Source organism: Silurus meridionalis, chromosome 15 (assembly GCF_014805685.1).
Source record: "Silurus meridionalis isolate SWU-2019-XX chromosome 15, ASM1480568v1, whole genome shotgun sequence".
In the NCBI taxonomy this organism is placed as follows: Eukaryota; Metazoa; Chordata; class Actinopteri; order Siluriformes; family Siluridae; genus Silurus; species Silurus meridionalis.
This window is the reverse complement of record NC_060898.1, coordinates 17985751-18009290: the sequence shown is the minus strand read 5'-3', so window position 1 is coordinate 18009290 and position 23540 is coordinate 17985751. Positions and strand designations below refer to the sequence as shown.

The window sequence follows — 23540 nt, the reverse complement described above, 5'->3', positions numbered from 1 at the left end:
TAGATAAATTTCCTCTGCTTAAATAGACATCTGTTCCTGCTGACTCAACAACTTTATGACACAAGCTTAGCATCAGCATAATTAGGCCATAAACCTGTACAATCGTATGATGGCAAAATGACAAGTCATTATGATTTTGACCATGAGGTTGCTCACCTGCATTAAATAGTGACTAGAGACCTTGAATCATTTCATTCACTTTTCGCTGGATCTCTGCAATACTGTTCACTGATACCCATATACATATAAATCATCTTCAGGTGTAGATTTAGTCATTAAACCCTTTTACAATGGAAAGTATTAATATATTGCTAATTAGCATCATAAAAAAAACCTCCTTACTCACTAAGCTCTTTATTAGGAAAACTATTCTAACACCAGGTTTGGACTCTCTCACTCTCACTCTTTGCTCTGAAAACAACCTTAATTCTTCATAGCATGGATTCCACAAAGTTTTGGAAACATTCTTGTGAGTTCCTGACATAATTGCATCATGAAGTTTCTGCAGATTTTTTAGTTGCACTCTATAGCTGCTTATTTCCTGTCTTACCGCATCCCTAATGCATTAAAATAATAGAAATAATCAGAACAGGTGATGTTTTTCCAGTCTACAAATGTTAACTGCAGCCTCAGTTTTCTGTTTCGGGCTGAACAGATAAGTGGATCTCCATGAGGTCACATCCGCCTTAAGGGTCAACATGTTCATTCTGAGATGCTTTTCTGCTCACCGCTATTATACAGAGTATTACCTGAGTTTCTGTGACATTTCTGTCAGCTTAAACCAGTCCGGACCTTCTACAAAACATTTTAATTCATAAAACTGATGCTTTTTCTTTATTGCAACATTCTGAGTCAAATTTAAAGACTGTTGTGTGTGAGAAGCCCATGATATCAACAGTTATAGAAATACTTAAATCAGCCTGTCAGTCACAATCATGCGAAGGTCATGAGATCACATTTATTTTTTTTCTGAAGGTTGATATGGGCATTAGTATTTAGTGGGCATTGACTGTTTAACAGCTTTTTCCCGCAAGCCATCAGGCTCCTTAATACACAGAACTGAACTGGAACACACACACACACACACACTCAAATGTGTGTTACCGAACTGTACAACCTGAACTTAACACACTCATTACTCACCTCAATCCATTCCACAATCATTTATTTATTATTATTTATACTTGACCATATTACACTGTTTACATGCTGTTTTTTTTGCACCTCTTGACTGCTGCTACTGCTGTTTTTTACACTGCATTGTGTTCGTTTATATATACTCTCAGTATAGTTTTTTATAGTCTCTTTGCACAGTACTGTATATTCAGAGTATACAGCAGGTTTACTGGTCGGAGCGATCTTGTGTTATGTGTATTGTCTTGTGTTGTCTGTCTGTCTGTCTGCACTGTCTGTCTGAACTGTTTTTCGTCTGCACTGTTTGCACTAGGTTGCACTCGATGCACTTTATGTAGCTTTGTGTTGTGTTATAGATCTATGTTGTTTAGTGTAGCACCAGGGTTCTGGAGGAACGTTGTCTCGTTTTTTACTGTGTACTGTGTACCACTGTGTATAGTAGAAATGACAATAAAAACCTCTTGACTCTTGACTCTAGTAGAAACTGCATGTAACCTCGATACTCGAGTTACGTTCTATGACCCACATCGCGGCTTTTCGCAAACTATGAGATTTTTCGCGAGTTACTCTAAGTCCCGAACTATCTAGGTCGTGACTGTCAAGGTTCGTTGAGGTTCCACTGTATATGTTTAAGCATGTTTTCCCAAGCTTCGTCATAAATGTTCTTAATGGAATTGTTACATATCAGCTAAAACATGAGCTTTGTGTGTTTTCTGGGGGCCTTCAAGCTTCAGTTTTGTTTTCAAGGTTGGATGAAGGTCGATGTATTTTACCTAAAGCTTGCAAAGAATTATCAAATTGAAATGATCATAACCTATTACTTTACACCATAACATAGACATATTCTATAAAACATATTTTACATATTATATAGTACATTTAAATAAACATACTGTACATTGTTTGGGTTACACCTGCTATAGCACATTTTACAATGATTTTATCAAAACAATATCAGAAATAACAGGCCTTGTGTTAGTAAACCTGTTAATAGTTGAAGAGTTTCATGCTAGATAATTTGCTAGTGAATTTGGATATTACTACACAAAAATGATCTTTTGTTTGTTTGTTATCTAGCTAGATAAGAATAATGGCTTCTGGTTTACACAATATAACTTATAGCTTAATGTATCTAGCTGGAAATGATAACTACTGGTTTACGTTATAACATAACTTAATGCTATCTAGCTTGATATTTATTGTAATTAATCACATTATATAGCACTTAGCTTAGCAATCACTATCCGATAGTTAACTGGCTAACCAATCCTAACAGATTCTAAAGTGAAACAGCTACTGCTCTAGATGAAAATTTAGCTAAGCTAAGCACATAGCAGTTTGATTAGATGGTCCTTTCCCTACTTTGGGTACATTTTGTAAAATACTGTAGGCTATATGATATGAAAATATTCTCATTTCTTTCTTTTCTCCCTGCCTAAGAATGGTGTACAATCAGGACCACTACCAGCTGTAAAAAATACAGGTTGAGTGGGTCACATTGTTCAGCATTTGCCAACAGGTTTTATTTCCCAGCATCCTTATTACCTCACTGAATTGATCAATAAATGTGTGAGATTTTCCTCACTGTCTACAGCTTTTGATGAAGCATTAGTAATGCTAATGAAATTACTTTTCAACGTGTGTTTTAGCAACTGGCAGATGGTCAAACTAAGCTGGATATTTTAGCAGGCCTTTCTTTTTACTTGATGTTATTTCTCATATAACACGTTTAGTATTGAACATCCTTGGTGCTGAACAGACAAAATGGAGCTGATGTCTGTGACAAAGACATGCTCTTGGCAGCACAGGGAGCCACACTTTGACCTTGTCTGTAGAAAGATTTTAAGCTCTTTATGCTCTAGGTAGAACACAGCAGATAATCTAGGCTTGTCACACAAGCTGTGCAAACTCAAGCAAACCATTGATAAAATAGTGTAAAAATGCTGTAAAAAAATAATAGTGTAAAAAAACAACCAGTTGAAAAAGTTCCTCATATTAAAAATTAACAGATTAATGTGTTATAGAGGCAAAGGTGGAAATGAAATGTCTAAATGAAAAATATATGAAAGTTTCAATATCAAAATGTGAATTAATACTGCAAGTATATAAAAAAATATGTACACACATATACTCAGGTATTAAATATTAACAGAATGAAATACTATTAATTTCAGAATGTCTCAAAACATTATCTAAAAAAAATTACTACAATATAGTTTGATCAATTAATCAGAAGTTCAATATTAGGTCTTCATCTAATTGTAGCCAAATAATTTTGACTCGGTGCAAATAGGATTTGACTCGATTAGGATTCGCCATTCTGAACATTTCTGGACAGTTTTTGGCAAAAGAAAAATAAACTTTACCGCTTGTATATGACCTACAGGTCAGTGCCCTTTAACACAAAAAACTCTTATGGATTACAACTTCAATTGCCACATTGCCTCATTGTTTCGGTTTGTTTAAAGCACATAAATGTCTTTTGTCCTTTTAATGCCGTCTTCATCCATTCAGCCTCGAATAAAACACACCTTCAGTTATAGGCATCTGCATGAATAAGATAAGAAAAAAAATAGGACAATTGAGTTATATGAATAATGAGATATATATTTTATGCCTATATTTTTTGTGTGAGTGCAGGTGATCATATGGCGTGTCTCTCATACTGGCCCTTTTGTAAATTATTTTGGGCACCTGTAGTGAGAGATGGCAAAAGTACACATATCCTTCACCCAACCAGAAGTACAGATACTCATGGGCTCTTTGGGCTCTGACTTGTACTTAAGTAAAAAGCAGCCATTAGTGCTACCTGTTTTGGTGTCATGCTGGTAACTGGGCCTCACATCATATTCATATATTAATACAAAAGAATTTCAATTTTTGTTACGTATTTTGTCAAGCACCATAGAGAATTCGAGAAAGATGATGATTATCAGGTGATTAGAAATGGATCAGTTTTCACTGACTCCCTCTGTCTCATCCATGTAAGCCCCATATTTCTTGTTGCATTCTGCCTTGCTTATTGTTAGCTTTGTAAACTAGCCTACATCTGTGGTGTGTGAGAGCCAGGAAATGATACACCAGTGGTAGGTTAAAAAAGCCGTGCAATGACAAGAAACAGGTTGATGGGCTAAAGACGGCATGCAATGAGACGAAGAAATATTGTTCACATCACCAAATAGATTAAAACTAAAGTAATGAGCATGTTTTGAACATGTAAGCAGTAGAAAGTTCGAATGATTGTGTAAAAAATTTAATGAGTGAAAGTTAAAATTGTAAAAGTATTTTTTATACTTTATAACTCCCATCTCTGCCTGTAGTAGAAGCAACATATCCTACTTGAAGGATTCTCTGTTTAAACAAAGCCTACAGCATGGAGCTAGCTGGCTAACTTTAGCTAAGTGGCTGAAATTTTATAAGATCAAACTGGACCAGAAGTCATTATACAGAGTTCGGGTAACCAAATGTACAATAATCCTAGTTTGAATTAAAAGAATAAACACACCAGAAATGACCAGGGTTGTGTTTGCGTCATCATTCTGTCTTTAGATAGTTAGGTGCCATTAGATGGCTAGTTCTTAGCCCTGTTTGGTATATTCTTAAACCTAAAGTGTTAACGCTCACGCAGCATTTTTTTATATTTTGCCTTTAACGAAAGCTTGTGTGTTAGTTAGAAAGCTAAATTAGCTGACAACGCTTACTTTTTATTTTGTGTTCTGATTTTGAAGAACACAAATGAGGGCATGCTTTACAAACAGAGCTAATGGATGCCAGTAGAGCTGACTGTGTTACCAAACGCCCTGAAACTGTGGTTCTTGTTAAACGTGAGAGGTTTCACTTTTCCGTACTCGCTAACTATAAATCACATTTGATGTGCTCAATAAAGTTTCTGTTCTTATAGCACTTCTGTAATACACAGAATAATTACCTCCTCAAGGCATCATATAGTTGGGCACCATCAGCATTGTACTAAATAGTATATCAGTACAACACTAATAAATATATTTAGTGCATAATATTTTTTTGGGATGCATCCTTAAATTCTCCTTGAATGCCTATTATAAGAGACTGTTTGACTAGAGAGAGCGAGAGAGAGAGAGAAATGCTTATCAGCTTGTTGGCTAAGAAATGTTTTTTTCGCGTTCATTGGGCCAGAAATCACATTTGGGCAGATTTTCCATTTTATTGTATAAAAGATCATATTGCCAATTTGTTCTGTGTATAGGCCCCACACTGTTTAAGTAGCCTGGTTTTGTATTAGTTAAAGACACATCATAGACATTCTAAAAAAAAAATCACCTTGCTTTTACAATCACCATATTAATCTGTACTATAGAGAAAGGTTCAGCACACCCCTTAAAATAATTTTTTTTAATAGATTGCAGGAGCATTTAATACCAAAGATGGTTTGTTAGACCCCTAAGCCTAAACAGCATTTGCCACACAATATGGAATAAAGGTTGGCACAACCTTCCCACACACACAGTTAAAATGTCTCCAGTTTCCCTACACTACGGGGTGCAAACATGTTCCAGCAGTTCACAAAGCCATGGGTTATTAAGGTTGGTGTGGAACTCGAATGACCAGAACAGAGTCCTGACCTCAAACACAGTGAATACCTTAGGGATGAACTGAAACACAGACTATGCCTCCGGCCTCTCACCCAACATCAGTGCCGACCTCACTAATGTTCTAGTGGCTAAAAAACACAAACACCCGCAGCAAAATTCAGCAAAGCATTTCACTGCATGTCGTACTCTCTATGTATGTGTATGTGACAAATACAATTTGATTTGAAAATGCCAAAATCTAGTGAAAAGCCACCCAAAGGTTATGTTAAACCTAAAATAGTATGTTCAAAAAGCACACCATATAATATACACTAACAATCAAGCTTGTCTCTTATTTCATATCAGATTTTTATATATTTAAATATTTTTGTTTCTAAATGTCATTGCAGATGCGGGATTAGTAGATTCTAATCTCTTTTATGATTCTAAGTCATTGACCTCATTGTCTTTTGAGTAACTTGTAAGTCTCCCCATGCTGTGCCAAAACTCATGAAACAGCAATTGTGACCAAGGTCGCATTATGTATCCTGATTACAATATGTCTATTTAACCGGCGTCCTTCACAGGGCCTTTTCTCAAGAGTAGATCAGTTTGATGACCATAAATGATAATGGCACATAAACTTTTACAATACAAAGTGCCCCTTAAGGTCTGTAAATGTTCTATGATGAAACATACTATAAGGGTAAAGCTTAGGTCAATTTCATACATTTTTCTAATGGTTTGGTGAACGCTCAATATATCAATATACTGTGCAAAATTCTTGGGCAACAGTCAAAAATATGCAAAACTTGCACTTGCAACTCTCATTTTCTATGCATTTTACAATATAACTGAGTGAGCAGATGGTAATATGCATAACAAAGAACCTGCTATACCTGTGTGTGCACAAAGAATCTATTCACCAGGGTCATGATGTTAAAGATGTTATGCATTTGAAAGAATGGTGGGAGAGATAAGATGTTGAGAGACAAACTACTCTTCGTTTTAATGAGTCAAGTTGCACAGAAGAAACGTGACAAGAAAAATGTAATGTTAATTAAATTGAATTAAAAAGAAAATAATATTCACTTCAAGGATAGACACTTAAAGGCAAACTCCATCCCAAAATCATGTTTATGCTGAAAGATTTGTGATGTGTTAAATCATTCATGAGCACATTTGTTTGCTGGTGTTATATCTTCACTCTTACTGTGAAAAATCTGTGACTGTGTGCCATTCTGGCATCACATTACTTGTCATATGGCATTGTTAGAACAGTTTTAATGTTTTAATAGGATAAAAAAGGCGTATAATTGCATTTTGTTAAGAAATGAAGGTCAGGTTTTACTATTATCTTCTAAAAACGAAAGGCAAGGGTTTCTCACTCACTTTTCTTTCAGTTTATTATTTTGTGACGGCGGTGGAATTACACATTGGTGGAATTATTATGACTTATTGTTCTGTTATAATATTTAGTTTGAGTGATCACTTGAACTGACCTCAATAACTCAAAAAGTTGGTGTCAGAATTGCCAACTCGGTCATAATGCATTCTGGAAATGGATGGCTCTGATAAAGCGACATAATATTATGGTACATATTTAAATTTTGTTCATATAATGAATATGTATTGACGTGATTTTATTGTTTCTTTAAAAGTTTAATGGTCCATGGCAATCAAAAAGTTTGAGACCCCCTGCTGCAAAAGGGACCCATTCAACTCAACATTGCCCCTTGTGGCCCCAAAGACTCTTAAGCAAAGCGATATTGACAAACCGGAAGCCAATCATAATATCGTTTCCAAGACTTCCCATTGAATGGCAGAAATGTAGGCCAATCAACGACAGTCTTGCACAACACGAGCCAACGAGAAGTGTGCTTCGTTTCTCGGTGGGCGGGATCTCCGCTTATCAGTAGGAGAGGGCCAAGTAGTAGTTGCAAAGCGGAAAGAAAATGGCGGCCGTGGCTGCGGAGCCAGGAGCTGCTGCTGCTGCATCATCATCAACAACAACAGTGGGGGACGGGCTCGAGTACGAAGCTGAGCCTGGTGAGCATGCGGCCGGCTTAGAGCCCGACTCTGTGGCCGGCTTTGCCCCGAAAATGGAGTTGTGTCACCAGGCTGAGAGTGTGGATGCAGTTCAGGAATGCAGTCAGGTCCGGATGGAAATTAGAAGGCCGGACCTGCAGCTCGCGGGAAACGCGCTCCGGGTGCACGAGGAGGATGGAGCCAGCGACCCGGACGAGAGCGCGCCCACGGAACGCACGCAGCACGACACCAGGGGCGCAGAGGAGCGCCTAAAAGAGCCGTTGTGTGCGAACGAGCCGGCTGCTGAGAACGAGGTCAGTTCACACGAGTCCATCGCCTGCTTTCCGCCCTGCTCCGGTTCACATCCCGAACCCGCCACGGTACTCTCACATTCTGTCCCCGCTCGAGCCGATCATGACCGGGAGACCGGCTTTTCTGTGACTGAAACGGACGCACCAGCACACAGTGATCCCGAATCATCAACACATCCCGCTGATCAGGAGCCTGATTTCGAAGGATTAAAGACAATCCCAGAGCCCGAAGCTGCGTCTGATGCTCTCTGCTCCGATCGTGCAGAGGATGCGTTCCATGAACACCCCCAGTCTCCCAAATCGCAGTCCACTTCATCAGAAGAGACTTCGTTTAGAGAATCGCTTGCACATATTTGCACCAGTGACTCGTCCAACATGTCCAGTAAGGACTCTATCCAACTTCCAGTAGTGACCGAAACCCCTGAACCCCCCCCAGACGCAGAGGATGACACTTTAATGGGGTGTGACTCGGGCTCGGTTGTGAGCGCAGAGCCTGAGCAGAAGGTGTGTGCAGACACTGTGGACAGACAGCCCGAGGTGATCTGCGGGCTTGTACCTGGGTCCGAGGTTCGAGTCTCACTGGATCACATAATCGACGATGCACTGGTTGTGTCGTTTCGTTTAGGCGAGAAGATCTTCTCCGGCGTTCTCATGGACCTTTCCAAAAGGTAAACACTTGTTTTCCACGGTGCAAGGATTAAAAACAAAAAACTGATCATGCATTGCGTTTCTTTCCAGTCCTGAGTGGCATTGTCACACATCCTTGTTTACCTTTTGGGGTGGTCTGAATGAAGCCCCACCTCCTACACATGGCACTATAACACTATTTGAAACTGATTTGTGCAGGATTAATCACACAAGCTGCAGAATGTAACTTGCTCTTGTATAGAAATGCACAAATCTGGTACAAAGCATTGATCTCAGGATTTATATTAACCTGGGATCCTGTACCAGAACAAATTAGAATTATTTTTATCAGTTTTTCACAGTCAATGCACATGAGCAGAGTACACACACACACACACACTGTCTTAACACACAGCATCTTAATGCATATGAAGGTTTATATATATATATATATGTATGTATGTATGTATGTATGTATATATGTGTGTGTGTATATATATATATATGTATGTATGTATATATGTGTGTATATATATATATATATATACACACACACACACACACACACACACACACACACACACACACACACACACATATATATATATATATATATATATATATATATATATATATATATATATATATATATATATGTGTGTGTGTGTGTGTGTGTGTATATATATATATATATATATATATATATATATATATATATATATATATATATATATATATATAATGATTTAATTGTTTATTAATTACAGTGATGTCCTACCTGATGCAATCCACCTTTTAATACCATCATTATGACGATGAGATTCTGTACATCACTCTATACATAATCTCTAGCAGAAGCATCAATATAAACCTCATAAAAAGGCCCCAGGGTTTTATGTGCATCTTAGTGTATTTATTCTGTGCATTACAGTTTTCCTGGGGATTTGAAATTAAGGCAAATTGTGTTTTTCTTTTTTTTTTTTTTTTGTGCAGATTCTCTGGTGAAAAAATTGTATACAAGCACTTGAGTGCTCTTAAATATCGCCTTTAAATGAAGAGAATATTTGGTATATTTTTAATATATATTCATGGACAAAACTATATATAATAATGTAGGTCAGTGATTCTGAGAAGACCTTGCTGGACCTGCTGATGTATAAAATCATACCTAAGAAACTCCTTCTTATGTGGATGTAAGTGTTGGATCAGTATCGATATCGATATTTGATATCAATGTATTGAAATTGCAAAACCGTTTCTTCTGGCTGATAAATCAATCGCACTATAACTCCCTGATTACACATTAGCAATCAAGGTGAAGTGCTACATGTGAAAAAGACAGATTTTTTTTTTTCCTCCTTAACCCAGTAAATCCCTCGTTATGTAAACTAATGAGCCGTGTTTATAGTGACGTCTGATTAATACTTCTCAAATAGATGAGTATCCCTCATGAGTAATACTGACTTTCAGTCCACGATGTCCTTACAAAGGGTTGACATAATACCCGGGAAAAGTATTCGTATTCACAGATTATGAAAACACCATGGGCATATACTGTCAGGTTTATACAGCGCCAAATCTTTCTATACGAATATAGAAAGCGTAACATTTCAGAAATATGAAAATGTCTGCAAGAACCCAAAATTGTCAATGAAAATCTGATTCCTTTATACAGTACTTCTGAAACAGCGTTAATGACGTTCTAATTGCATCTCGTATTTTATATTTAAACTATGGTTTCATACACAACACTAGGTTAACGGTCAGTTATTTTTTTGTACTGTAATGCCACATCATTTGTTTTTGTTTTTTTTCTTTTAATTTAAAAGCCATTTCATTTTCCGTTATTTAGAGTAAATTAAACTTTATGTATTATTACTTTAACATAGAAAACAAAAACGAGGAAACATATGTACATTGCGTGGTAAGTTCAGGTTTCAAGATGGCTGAACTGCTCCCTAATCATAACTGGGTATGAATAGATATATGGGTCCCACCTAGATATTTGATATTTAAGTGAACTCCAGTTGGTGGGCTTTAAGCAGAAATGAGCACCACACGCTTCAGGAAAAAACAAATTTGGACCCTTAAAGGTTTCTTCCGATCAGTTTTGCAGCAAACAGCGCCTTTTTTTTTTTTTTTTTTTTAATAGATATTTCCAAATAGTATCCTTTTTTTGTAAGATAAGAACCCCAAATTAGACACATACCCCTTAAAATTTTTTTATTTTTTATTTATTTTTTTATTTATTATGTAACAGTGTATCTCCCGTCAATTGGGAGTCTGTTTTTGTTTATTTATCATTAGTAAAAATTAAATAAGATTACTCCATTCCACATCGGCAGCCTTTTTTCCCCCTTTAGATCGCTCCACGCTGGTTGCTTGCGAGCGTTTTGTTTTTAGCTTGCTGCCAAGGTTTCACTAGTCTATTATTGACAAAAAACAACAATTCACATGCTACAGAACATATAACCATCCCCTTGGCCATAATAAGTATTTCCAGTTTTTAAAAAATGATGGCTGGAAATGTGTGTAAAATGCAGTGAGCCTCGCTTGTCATAATTCTTACCGCCTAAATGACACTGCTGAACTGTTCTTTCTTTCTTTCTTTTCAATCTTCATTTTAAAACTACAGTCTTCTCCAGTCCAGCATAGCGGGGTTCATGAAGTTTTAGTAGACCTCTGAGCGTTAAGAAATATGTGGAAAAAAATGTTTTGTAAATTTTGTAAAATTTGTAAAATTCCTCAATTACCAAATATATTCCCAGAATTGCTTGTTCCACCTACTGTGCCTCACTACTTTGAAAATGCAGAACTTCCTGCTGCTTTGTTGCATGACACTGCTGCTATGAATTTATGTTCACTCAACTAGTTAACATTACAATGTAATGATGAATTAGAAATCTGTAGTGAAAGTAACCTAGAATTTTACAGATTAAGATATTTGTCCATTATTTTAATATATTTGGTTTTAAATAGTGGTTATTTGAGTTTCTGGTAGTTCTAACCAGTCTTCCCAATCTCTTATATTTCAAACTCTCATTTCTCTAATCAGATCAGCAGTTTCTAAAATATTCAAAACAGCCTCTTTTTTTTCGTCCCTCGTTCAGTTTTGATATGAATATTAACTCAAGGCTTTGACCTGTTGATTTTGGCTTTTTTTATGTATTTGCATGACTGTGCAGGTGAAAAGGTGTTCATGTTAAAGTGGCTGGTGTGTGAAGGTCAATAGTTACACGCTGATACACACTGATTTAGATGTCAGAACTGAGTAGCAGATGATACATAACGTTGCACTGATAAAAGCTGCTTTTTTTTTTTTTTTTTAATGAATGCAGGGAAAAATCATTGCGTGGGAATGCTTTTAATGGAAATCAAAAAGCCTGCCTGTTCTAATTAGCACAAAATACAAGAAAATTGTCAGTAATTATGCTCAATGTTGTAACATGTCATTAGAATACATCATTGTATTAGTTACAGGAAATCCAGATCTTCTACCAGTCTAGCACTGCGCCTCGATATCAGTGTGAAAGCGAAAAACACTTCTAGATGTTTTATAATTTTGGCACCGGATATGATATGTCACGTCTTTACCAAAAGTTCTGTCATGTTCTAGCCTTCTGTCGTTTGTAAGCTTTCTTTCTTTCTTCCTTTTTTTTTTTTTTTTAAAACCATTGCCTGGCCAGGCAATTTCCTTCAGTTATGATAAGACATGCCATATGGCCACCCAAGTTACAAGCACAGAGTGTGCAGCAATATCATACCTGCTGCTCTGGTTATATTTGTACAATGTTTAATAAATTATTTCAGAATCACTGGGGTTATGATCAGGTTATTGTGGTTTTCCTGTTGAGTATGTTATCTCAAATGACACTACAATGACATTGTAATGGATAGATGAATAGGTTTTCCTTTTATAAATGGTTTAAAATGCTTAATGTGGTCCTAATTTTTTGGCTCCACCCCACCACGTTAGTGTCCTCGGACCAAACTACATCATACCTTTTGAAATGATGTGCCGGCCTTATTTAGTCACTGGCAGATCGAAGGCGATGCTCATGTGCATTTTTTTAAGTCTTATCCTGGGTTTTAGTTCTCATCACATTTTGAGAAAAGAACTGAATCTTTTGATTCCTTCTGAGAAAAGACACTGAATGCAAGCTATAGTTTTTTCATGTGCCTTTGATGCAAAATCCCAGACATGTGTATAAAATGTAAAGCGTTCCATTTCTACCAGACTTTAAAGCATTAACAAATTTCATTGCACTAATAAAATTGTGACCTGCATGAAACTGATTACATGAGCTGACAAAAAAATTGGACGTAATTTACTTCAGGATTTATTTGACTTCAGGGAGGCCTTTCCCTTTTGTTTAATTTTTGAGAATTTGAACATCAGAAGCAATAAATTATCAGAGAGTTTTCAATATTAGACTGGGTTTGCAACATATTTATAATCAAGCCATGAGTGCACACTGCACCAATACACACCTTAAATAAATAGCAGTGGAAATATTTGATGCTATGAGTCTGTATGATTTTGTACGACACACTGCTGCTTTCACCCACTGTCTACTAAATGAAACCGATGGCAACGATGATTGGATATGAGATGTGTAAATTTTTCAAATGTTAAACATGACGCCATTTCTTTCTATAATGTAAATGAGACAAAAATGTATTCTGTGTTCACATTTTCTCATGTTACTTGTATCCATTCTCTGTTTTCAGATTTGGACCCTTTGGAATTCCAATAACTGTGTTTCCCAAGAGAGAGTACAAGGACAAACCAGAATCTATGCAGCTTAAGATGGAGGCATTCCAGCCAGAGACTGAGAAGGCTGACACTCAAAGAACGTCTGATGTCCTTTCGGAGCGACCTGTGCAGGGCCCTTCAGTGGCTCAACCCAGTCCTAACCCTGAGCCCAACCCATGGACTGTAAAACCACCCCCATTGTTTCAGGAGGGAGCTCCTTACCCACCTCCACTGTTTATCAGGGACACCTACAACCAATCTTTACCTCAACCTCCACCTCGTAAGATTAAACGGCCAAAACGCCGGCTTTACAGAGAGGAGCCCACCTCTATTATGAATGCCATCAAGCTTCGACCGAGACAGGTGCTGTGTGATAAATGCAAAGGGGCTGTAGTACAAGGGGAGAAGCGCGAAACGCGCAGAGGCCCCGTTTCGGACTGCCGGAGCGATGATGCAAAGCGTCGGCGAAACGAGAGCACAGTTTCGGGTGCTGGGAAGCGGCCTCGCAACGATGCACGCTCGGAAGACAGGAGCCGCTCGGCCGACGTGCCTAAGCGGCAGGCCTCAGCGATACGGGTCACTTCTTCAGCCCCATCCTCTCTGGGCCAGAGCCAAGTAAAAGGAACAGCTGCAGGGAGCCGAGTCATTAAAGGAGTGTGTGCCGCAGCAGCGGCCTCAGCCAATGCCCGAGTCCAGCTCAGTGCCAAGAAAGTGCTCCAGAGCAAAAACGTCGACCATTCGAAGGCACGTGAAGTGCTGAAGATGGCGAAAGCACAGAAGAGGCAAAGGGAATCGGTCACTGACAGTAGCGGCAACACGAAGGCCATGACGAGGGCCGCGACTCTTCAGGAGGCCCACCAGAAGGTCCACTTCACGCGACGACTGCAGCAGATCAGTGGAGGAGGACCAGGCATGTCCAACCCGCTGCCACCCAGGATGCGCATCAAGCCTCAAAGGTACCGTAATGAAGAAAATGATTCTTCCTCATGTAAGCCACCTTGCTTGGAGAAAGTGCGAGGAGGGCGTTTAGCGCTGCCTAAACTAGCTGCTCCTCGCTGCACCTCCACACGCTCTGCAGGGCAGGCCACTGCCGCTGCAGAGCCTCAGGGGCCAGACAGAGAGCTGGATCCCCCGTTGAGACAGGCACGACCCAAACCCCAACCGCTCACCCAGCCGCCATCGGACCACAGCAAACCGCAGCCTGAGCCAGAGGAGCAGGGACAGGAGATGCGCGGGAGCAAGGCTGGCAACCTGGTGGTATACATGACCCTGAAACCCAGGCAGCCCGACTCCTCTAGTACCTCCATGTGCAGCGTCGATAGTGCAGATGACTTAAAGTCGTCAAACTCTGAGTGTAGCTCGACTGAGACCCTTGAGTTCCCTCCTCCTGGCGATTTTCGATCTGCCTCCGCCCCTGGCACATCTTCCACTTTCGTCTCTGCCACTTCCTCTGCTCCCAAGGATTCAAAAAAGCGCAGTAAATCTCTCAAGGCTGCAGTTTTTTCCAAAAATGTCTCAAAGTGTGTTGCTCTGGATGGCAGGACCATTTGCGTAGGGGACATTGTGTGGGCTAAAATCCTTGGCTTCCCTTGGTGGCCTGCTCGCATCTTAGCTATTACCGTGAGCCGCAAAGATAATGGGCTGTTAGTCAGGCAGGAGGCCCGGGTCTCTTGGTTTGGGTCCCCTACCACTTCCTTCCTGGCAATTACTCAGCTTGCCCCCTTTCTAGAAAACTTCCAGTCTCGCTTTGACAAGAAGAGAAAGGGCCTTTACCGCAAAGCCATCACAGAGGCCGCCAAGGCAGCCAAGCAGCTCACTCCTGAGGTTCGCGCCTTGCTTACTCAGTTTGAGACGTGAGTCTGTGTGCCTTTAAAAGTTGGGCAAAGCAGGTAGCGCTTTTGCCCCAATTCCCCTTTCAGAAAAAACTCTTACTGAATCCTGAATACAAACTCTTCACCCCTTACTCATACCCAGCCACCTTGCTGAGAGAAACCCGAAAAGTATCAGGCCAGTCAACCAGGACTCGTTTATTTTCATGAGAAAATAGAGAAAGTAGGGGGTTTCGGGGAGTTGAATGTTGTGAGTTGACTGAGATGCTGAATGGTGATAGGAAATGATTGTCATGATTCACGTGAGAAAATATTCTCATAAAAATGTATTATTTAACTTTCTTTTGCGCCCATATGCCATATTGAATCTATCATTTGATATTTTCACGTCAGTATATTTCTGTATTAGTGCACAATTAAGTCTTTTTTTTTTTTTTTGTTTCCCCTTCCCAGATCACTCATTTGCTTCAACCTGTAGTGTCATAGTTCGAGTCAGTCAGTGGAAGAGATTTGTATTATTTTTTATGAATATCGTTATTATTCCTAATAATTTTAAATACTATTTATTGAATTGGACTTGATATAAACAGGATAAATGGTTCTATAGATCAAAGGACGTTTCAGGGAGATGCAAATATTGGTTCCGATTCAGACAGACTAAAGGCACCCCTGTTGTTTCTAGTTTCTAGCTTCCTTGTTGGTTTGTAGGAAAGAGGCGCCGTGGACTTCGATGGAAACAGTTTTGAACCACTCCGCTGGACGCCTCTTATTCTAACACTCGCTGTAAAACCGAACAACAAATCCTAAAGCCTGTGTGTAAGAAAGACAGTAAAATGTGAAAAAGGACCCTGGTGGGTACAAAGTCTCTAACTCAGGTAGATGAAGAGACTTGCCTGGTGCTGCTCCTCCTTTATATTCAGACTTAATCAGATGCTGGATCCTCAGTGTGAGGAGAAAAGAGGAGTCTTGGCCTGGGTGTGGTTTTCGGCCTGTCGTGGCATCGCAGGCAGTTTTGCTGAGGTTTTGTTGGAGGTGTGTACAAGCCAAAGCCGCCTCAAGTGCCAGAGGGCAGAGTGAACAGAGGCTCTGTTCATCTCTTAGCAGATAAAACCAGAAGCAGACGTGCCAGTCGAACTTAGCAGCCCTGATTCCCACCCTCACAGCTGCAACTGCTCGCCTTCACTTCTCCTTCATCCTCTCACCCACTTCAGAGCGTTCTCTCCTTTACTTGTGACCCTCTACTCTCTTCTTTCACTCTCTCCTTTCCCATCTGTTCGTCATCTATCTATCTATCTATCTATCTATCTATCTATCTATCTATCTATCTATCTATCTATCTATCTATCTATCTATCTATCTATCTATCTATCTATCTATCTATCTATCTATCTATCTATCTATCTATCGACTATTCATGTTCCCTCATTCACATGTGGTTATGGTCGTTTCTTTTTATTCGTCTGTTTGTCCGTTGTGCTTCATTGTGAGCACACTTTGTTACAAGCATTAAAATTCATAATTCACAATTCTTGCCGTTAAGAGAAGACTGTTATTAAACTGTCTTGCCGAAGACTAGAGCACTGAAGCACAAGACAGCAGTTCTGATAAGTAAATATATATGTTTAAACATAATTATGCGTTAAAGCTTCTTTAAAAAAAAATCGTGTTGGTTTAGTAGTTTAATGATTTCTCTGATTTTAGCGTTTCTTCTCTCGGAAGAAGTTTTTAATGGTGTTTATTTGTTGTGCCTGAACTTTATTTTTTATGTTTTATTTTCTCCCCATTTTTTTGGGATCACAGGGCTTCACATGTGAGACACAATTGTACACTAAATATATCTCTCTCTCTCTCACTCTCACTCTCACTCTCTGTGGTGTGAAAGTGTTTGTCCCGTCCTGATTTCTTATTTATTAGTTTGTCACACTTTAATGTTTCAGCTCATCAAACTAATTTAAATATTAGTAAAAGATAACACAAGTGAACACAACATGCAGTTTTTAAATGAAGGTTTTTAATTATTGAGGGAAAAACAAAATCCAAAACTACATGGCCACCTGTGTGAAAAAGTGTTTGCCCCCCGAAACCTAATAACTGGTTGGGCCGCCCTTTGCAGCAACAACTGTAATCAAACGTTTGCGATTAATTGCAATGAGTCTGTTACAGCGCTGTGGTATCTTTTACTAATATTTAAATTATTTTGATGATCTGAAACATTAAAGTGTGACAAACATGCAAAAAAAATAAGAAACCAGGAATGGGGGAAACAGTTTCACACCACGTGTTTTTAACACACACACACACACACACACAAACACTCACTCACTCACAGTATTCAACATGTATTTCATAGAGATGGATTGGGTGAGGAAATGGCATTGTGAGAACATTTCATAACTGAGAACAAATGATTTTTAATTTGTATGCAGCAAGTGCGAGTTAAGAGAAAATGTATGATTTCTCTTTATCCAGGTTTGTCCTTCACTTGCATTAGCTTGCATTTTTTCCCCCCAACCTGAGAAGGGATTTACTCTAAGTAAACCTGGTCTTCACAAGTACGGCAATCATGTATAGATCAGGCGCTTGAAATCAGAAAAAAACACTTTGCTTGGTAGACCACACTGACTGACTGACACACGTTTATTTGTCAAAAGGAGAGCAAAATGGTATTTATTTTTGGTGGTTGGCTTTGTTTCATTTCAATCTCTTTATTTTTTACATTTATTATTTCTATCTGTTTGCAGGTCAGAGAATGCTGTAAAACAATTGAAAAAAAAATGTATTCTGTGTTCACATTTTCTCATGTTACTTGTATCCATTCTCTGTTTTCAGATTTGGACCCTTTGGAATTCCAATAACTGTGTTTCCCAAGAGAGAGTACAAGGACAAACCAGAATCTATGCAGCTTAAGATGGAGGCATTCCAGCCAGAGACTGAGAAGGCTGACACTCAAAGAACGTCTGATGTCCTTTCGAGCGACCTGTGCAGGGCCCTTCAGTGGCTCAACCCAGTCCTAACCCTGAGCCCAACCCATGGACTGTAAAACCACCCCCATTGTTTCAGGAGGGAGCTCCTTACCCACCTCCACTGTTTATCAGGGACACCTACAACCAATCTTTACCTCAACCTCCACCTCGTAAGATTAAACGGCCAAAACGCCGGCTTTACAGAGAGGAGCCCACCTCTATTATGAATGCCATCAAGCTTCGACCGAGACAGGTGCTGTGTGATAAATGCAAAGGGGCTGTAGTACAAGGGAGAAGCGAACGCGCAGAGGCCCCGTTTCGGACTGCCGGAGCGATGATGCAAAGCGTCGGCGAAACGAGAGCACAGTTTCGGGTGCTGGGAAGCGGCCTCGCAACGATGCACGCTCGGAAGACAGGAGCCGCTCGGCCGACGTGCCTAAGCGGCAGGCCTCAGCGATACGGGTCACTTCTTCAGCCCCATCCTCTCTGGGCCAGAGCCAAGTAAAAGGAACAGCTGCAGGAGCCGAGTCATTAAAGGAGTGTGTGCCGCAGCAGCGGCCTCAGCCAATGCCCGAGTCCAGCTCAGTGCCAAGAAAGTGCTCCAGAGCAAAAACGTCGACCATTCGAAGGCACGTGAAGTGCTGAAGATGGCGAAAGCACAGAAGAGGCAAAGGGAATCGGTCACTGACAGTAGCGGCAACACGAAGGCCATGACGAGGGCCGCGACTCTTCAGGAGGCCCACCAGAAGGTCCACTTCACGCGACGACTGCAGCAGATCAGTGGAGGAGGACCAGGCATGTCCAACCCGCTGCCACCCAGGATGCGCATCAAGCCTCAAAGGTACCGTAATGAAGAAAATGATTCTTCCTCATGTAAGCCACCTTGCTTGGAGAAAGTGCCGGGAGGAGGGCGTTTAGCGCTGCCTAAACTAGCTGCTCCTCGCTGCACCTCCACACGCTCTGCAGGGCAGGCCACTGCCGCTGCAGAGCCTCAGGCCAGACAGAGAGCTGGATCCCCCGTTGAGACAGGCACGACCCAAACCCCAACCGCTCACCCAGCCGCCATCGGACCACAGCAAACCGCAGCCTGAGCCAGAGGAGCAGGGACAGGAGATGCGCGGGAGCAAGGCTGGCAACCTGGTGGTATACATGACCCTGAAACCCAGGCAGCCCGACTCCTCTAGTACCTCCATGTGCAGCGTCGATAGTGCAGATGACTTAAAGTCGTCAAACTCTGAGTGTAGCTCGACTGAGACCCTTGAGTTCCCTCCTCCTGGCGATTTTCGATCTGCCTCCGCCCCTGGCACATCTTCCACTTTCGTCTCTGCCACTTCCTCTGCTCCCAAGGATTCAAAAAAGCGCAGTAAATCTCTCAAGGCTGCAGTTTTTTCCAAAAATGTCTCAAAGTGTGTTGCTCTGGATGGCAGGACCATTTGCGTGGGGACATTGTGTGAGGAAATGGCATTGTGAGAACATTTCATAACTGAGAACAAATGATTTTTAATTTGTATGCAGCAAGTGCGAGTTAAGAGAAAATGTATGATTTCTCTTTATCCAGGTTTGTCCTTCACTTGCATTAGCTTGCATTTTTTCCCCCCAACCTGAGAAGGGATTTACTCTAAGTAAACCTGGTCTTCACAAGTACGGCAATCATGTATAGATCAGGCGCTTGAAATCAGAAAAAAACACTTTGCTTGGTAGACCACACTGACTGACTGACACACGTTTATTTGTCAAAAGGAGAGCAAAATGGTATTTATTTTTGGTGGTTGGCTTTGTTTCATTTCAATCTCTTTATTTTTTACATTTATTATTTCTATCTGTTTGCAGGTCAGAGAATGCTGTAAAACAATTGAAAAAAAAAATTACAGTGGAAGATATTGTGTACATGTTTCTGATGTTTTAAGAGTATATAAATAAAATGTGAACTTCAAGAATTTTACCTAGTTGTCATTATTTTTTTGTATCTTCCCTGACTAATGCATTACATCTAAAAAAAAAAAAAAAAAAAAACCCTTAAATCATAGCTGTGATTAGGCATCACTCTAACACTGAAACATTACAACAAAAAAATCTGGTCCTATTCAACTTTAGAATAATAGATCCGGGCTATTATCAGGAATAAAATCATACAGTGCTCAACATTGGCACAAAGAAATAATTATTTTCTCACCTGCAAACAGATGAGTCAAGGTTAGAACTGAATGAACCAAATGAACTGAAGGTTGCATGCTGTTCACATTTCTTTGAGTTAATGTCTGGATTGCAATTCGAATTATTCGAGCCTTTTGATTCTGCTTTGAATTTGTCTTTATGTCTGCTTACAATTTATGTGTAGAAATTATGCTGAGGCATTATAATGAGGCGTTATATAATTGCAGCATAATGTGGGGGTGCAGAGAAAACCTTTAACATACATTTTCATTTTAGATAGATAGATATCGATATCTATATCTATGTGCTCTATATAGTGATCTGCACCGTCCTTATAATACTTCAAACACTTAATAAACGCAAACTCTTTCTTAGTTCCTGAATTTCCTATTTTGAGAGTGTATCTCAATCACGGTAACAATTCTAGCATTTCGAGGTCTGTATCCAAAAATGCAATACTAAGAATTTAAAGATTGCTTTCCTGACTCATTGGGCTTATGTCCATTTCACTATAGCACTTGACTGACTTCCAAAACCTCCAACAAAGAATGACATTCACTATGTAATGTATAATCCCAGTAAAAGCTTGGCTGAATACAGACTATGCAATGCAATGGCATTTTCGATGTCTGATTATGTTCTATATTCAGACGTGTGATTTGTAAGAAAAGTGCTGTGTCCTGCACATATCGCCAAACGGTGTGTTCCACGCTAATGTAGAAAAAGAGTGCGCATGAACAGAAACTGGTCTAACACCATTCTATTAGCTGCTACAATTCAACAGTTCACTTTTGGTTTCTTTTACATTTTGCTATCGTTGCTACTGTATTTGTAGCTGCCCTGTGAGTTTTGCGGAATCCGTTGGTGTCCCTTTTAGACGAGCAACAGTGTCACAACCGTGTTGCATTACACAGCCTAAGACCAATTTGCAATGAAAAATTATATATTTATAATTTACGTGTGATGGTTTTTTCACGCTGTTTAAAAATAAAACATTATAAATGGTGGTTATGCTTTAATTGTTAAAGAATATTAGTTTTAGATGATTGTTATAGCCAACTTTATGAATCGCTACAATTCAGCTTCTGTGATATATGGTACCTTGACTGCCTTTTGTGTGTGTGTGTGTGTGTGTGTGTGTGTGTGTGTGTGTGTGTGTATTTTAGCATAAAAGTCCAAACATGATTAGTCAGGTTTCTTTTAGATGGCTTTCCCCCTCCCTGTCAGTCATTCCATTGATCTTCGCTTGAGTGTAGTGTAGCATTTACATTTACATTTATCGCACATCTGGTAGACGCGATTATACAAAGCGACTTACAACTGAGCAGTTGAGGGTTGAGGGCATTGCTCAAGGGCTCAGCCGTTGACCACTGCAGACCACTGCAGACCGGGAACATCCCACAAGAGCTGCAGATTTGGAAATGTTCTGACCCAGTTGTCTAGCCATCACAATTTGGCCCCTTGCCAAACAAATACTTGCCTATTTTTCCTGCTTTGAACACATCAAGGACAAAATGATCATTCGCTGCCTAATATATCCCACCTACTAACAGGTGCCATGACGAAGAGATAATGCGTTATTCACTTCACCGCTCATAATGTCAGAATCTTATGCCTGATTGTGTATCGCACTGGTCATTTCCACATCATTTCAAGAAAGCAATGGATCACTCTTGAGAGTCAGTGTCTGTGTATTTCATGAATTAAAGGTGCACTGTGGCTTTTCTAACAGCTGCCATGCTCAGGGGTGTGAGTAGGTTCAAGGTCTGACCTGTTGTTCTCTTTGCCCTCTTGCAGTGCTGCAACACTGAAGGGATGCTGATTGGGCCGTTAGCTGGGACACTGCCATTGGTCGAAAGCCAGCAGGATGGGAGGAGCCGTCCTCGCACAGAGATCCAGGTGTAATGGAGAAATTATTTTATATTTAAGAATAATTATATATTTATAATAATGGATTTAAGACCGTCCACCTCCTGCTCAACCAATCATGCTGATTTTGCTTGAATCCTTTTTTTTTTGTGGCTGTTTTCTTCCTGTGTACATGCGCAGTCACGGCATGTTTGAGTAAGGACGTCTGCAATACTGGACGGCATCGATTTGTTTTCACTGTTATAAATTATAAGAGACGTCTAGGCATCGGGGTTTGTGCGTCTGCCTCGGATGAAACCGAGAATGAAGAATTCGGAGGAGGGAACCCTTTTTTTTGTATGTGAAATGCAATAAATATTGCATGTGCTACGCTTCAAAGAACAGTCGCAGAGCACTGGGGAGGGATTACAGTTCTGAGGTGATGAATAAATGCCAGTGTTTCTGCAGCGTTCCTTCGTTGCTCCTTTTTTTCCGGAAGAACTGAGAACGTCGGAGCTTCAAAACGGGGACAGAGTGAAGGCTGGATTTATCTGTTACTGCAAAAGTGAAAATTCACTTCTGCAAAAGAAAAGGAAATACCTTTTTAGTTTTTATTTAGGTTTTATGGATGTATACAAATGAGCCATTTTTAGCTGCAAAAGATTGCTCGCCATGTTTGCAGGAACTTTCCAAAAGCAACAGCACAAAGATCACTGTTAAATGATGAAGAGAGCATCACTTTAAACTTTCTCTTTCTCCACAAGATAAAATGATCTGAACTTCATAACCCTTTGGAAAAACAAGTCCCTGAACTGTACACAAATTAAATAAAACAATCTGGGAGAAGAAGGAAAAAAAAACAAATAACAGACTGAATAATGTGGTAGTATTGTTCATTATGACACTGCGAGGTTATAGAGTGCATCCCTCCACTGTCATGCCCATTCATTATTCTCGTGTCCTGTCGTAGCCCTCATCAGTTTATTCCTTTCCCCAGCCGGGATTCTTACCGTAAATTCTACGTCAATTTTGAAGATTTTTAAAGCTGTCGATTTCGACCTGTCATGACATGAGATGGTGTCTCCAAAACGATATAGCATACTCTCGGCTTTCCTCCAGGCTTTCCTGAATGCCTCAGAGTTCTGCACGAAGAGAAAAGAGTAAAGGAGAAAAGGAATGCTGCAAGCTCCTTCCTCTCTCTCTCTCTTTCTCTCTCTCTTTCCCCTCTCTCTCTCACACAAACACACCGTTTCCCCCCTTTTCCCCCCTGGAACATTTTCTTATGCGTCTCAGTACAATCGGACAACTCGTGAATATTCATGAGAACGGTGGATGTGGGC

General features: G+C 39.9%; 2 protein-coding genes across 2 annotated transcripts; both read left to right on the top strand.

Annotated features, from left to right (window-relative positions):
- The first annotated feature begins 6692 nt into the window (after positions 1-6692).
- Positions 6693-16761, top strand: LOC124397883 (PWWP domain-containing protein 2A-like). Its single transcript, XM_046867744.1, has 2 exons — positions 6693-8691; positions 13382-16761. The coding sequence occupies exons 1-2, from the start codon at positions 7640-7642 to the stop codon at positions 15261-15263; spliced, it is 2934 nt and encodes a 977-aa protein (XP_046723700.1). The 5' UTR covers positions 6693-7639; the 3' UTR covers positions 15264-16761.
- On the top strand, positions 16115-19630 carry LOC124398257 (PWWP domain-containing protein 2A-like). The gene is given in 5 exon segments (XM_046868346.1): positions 16115-16308; positions 18065-18149; positions 18209-18482; positions 18485-18660; positions 18696-19630. Coding segments are annotated over 5 exon segments (1323 nt in total). The 3' UTR covers positions 19290-19630.
- The last annotated feature ends 3910 nt before the right edge of the window (positions 19631-23540 follow it).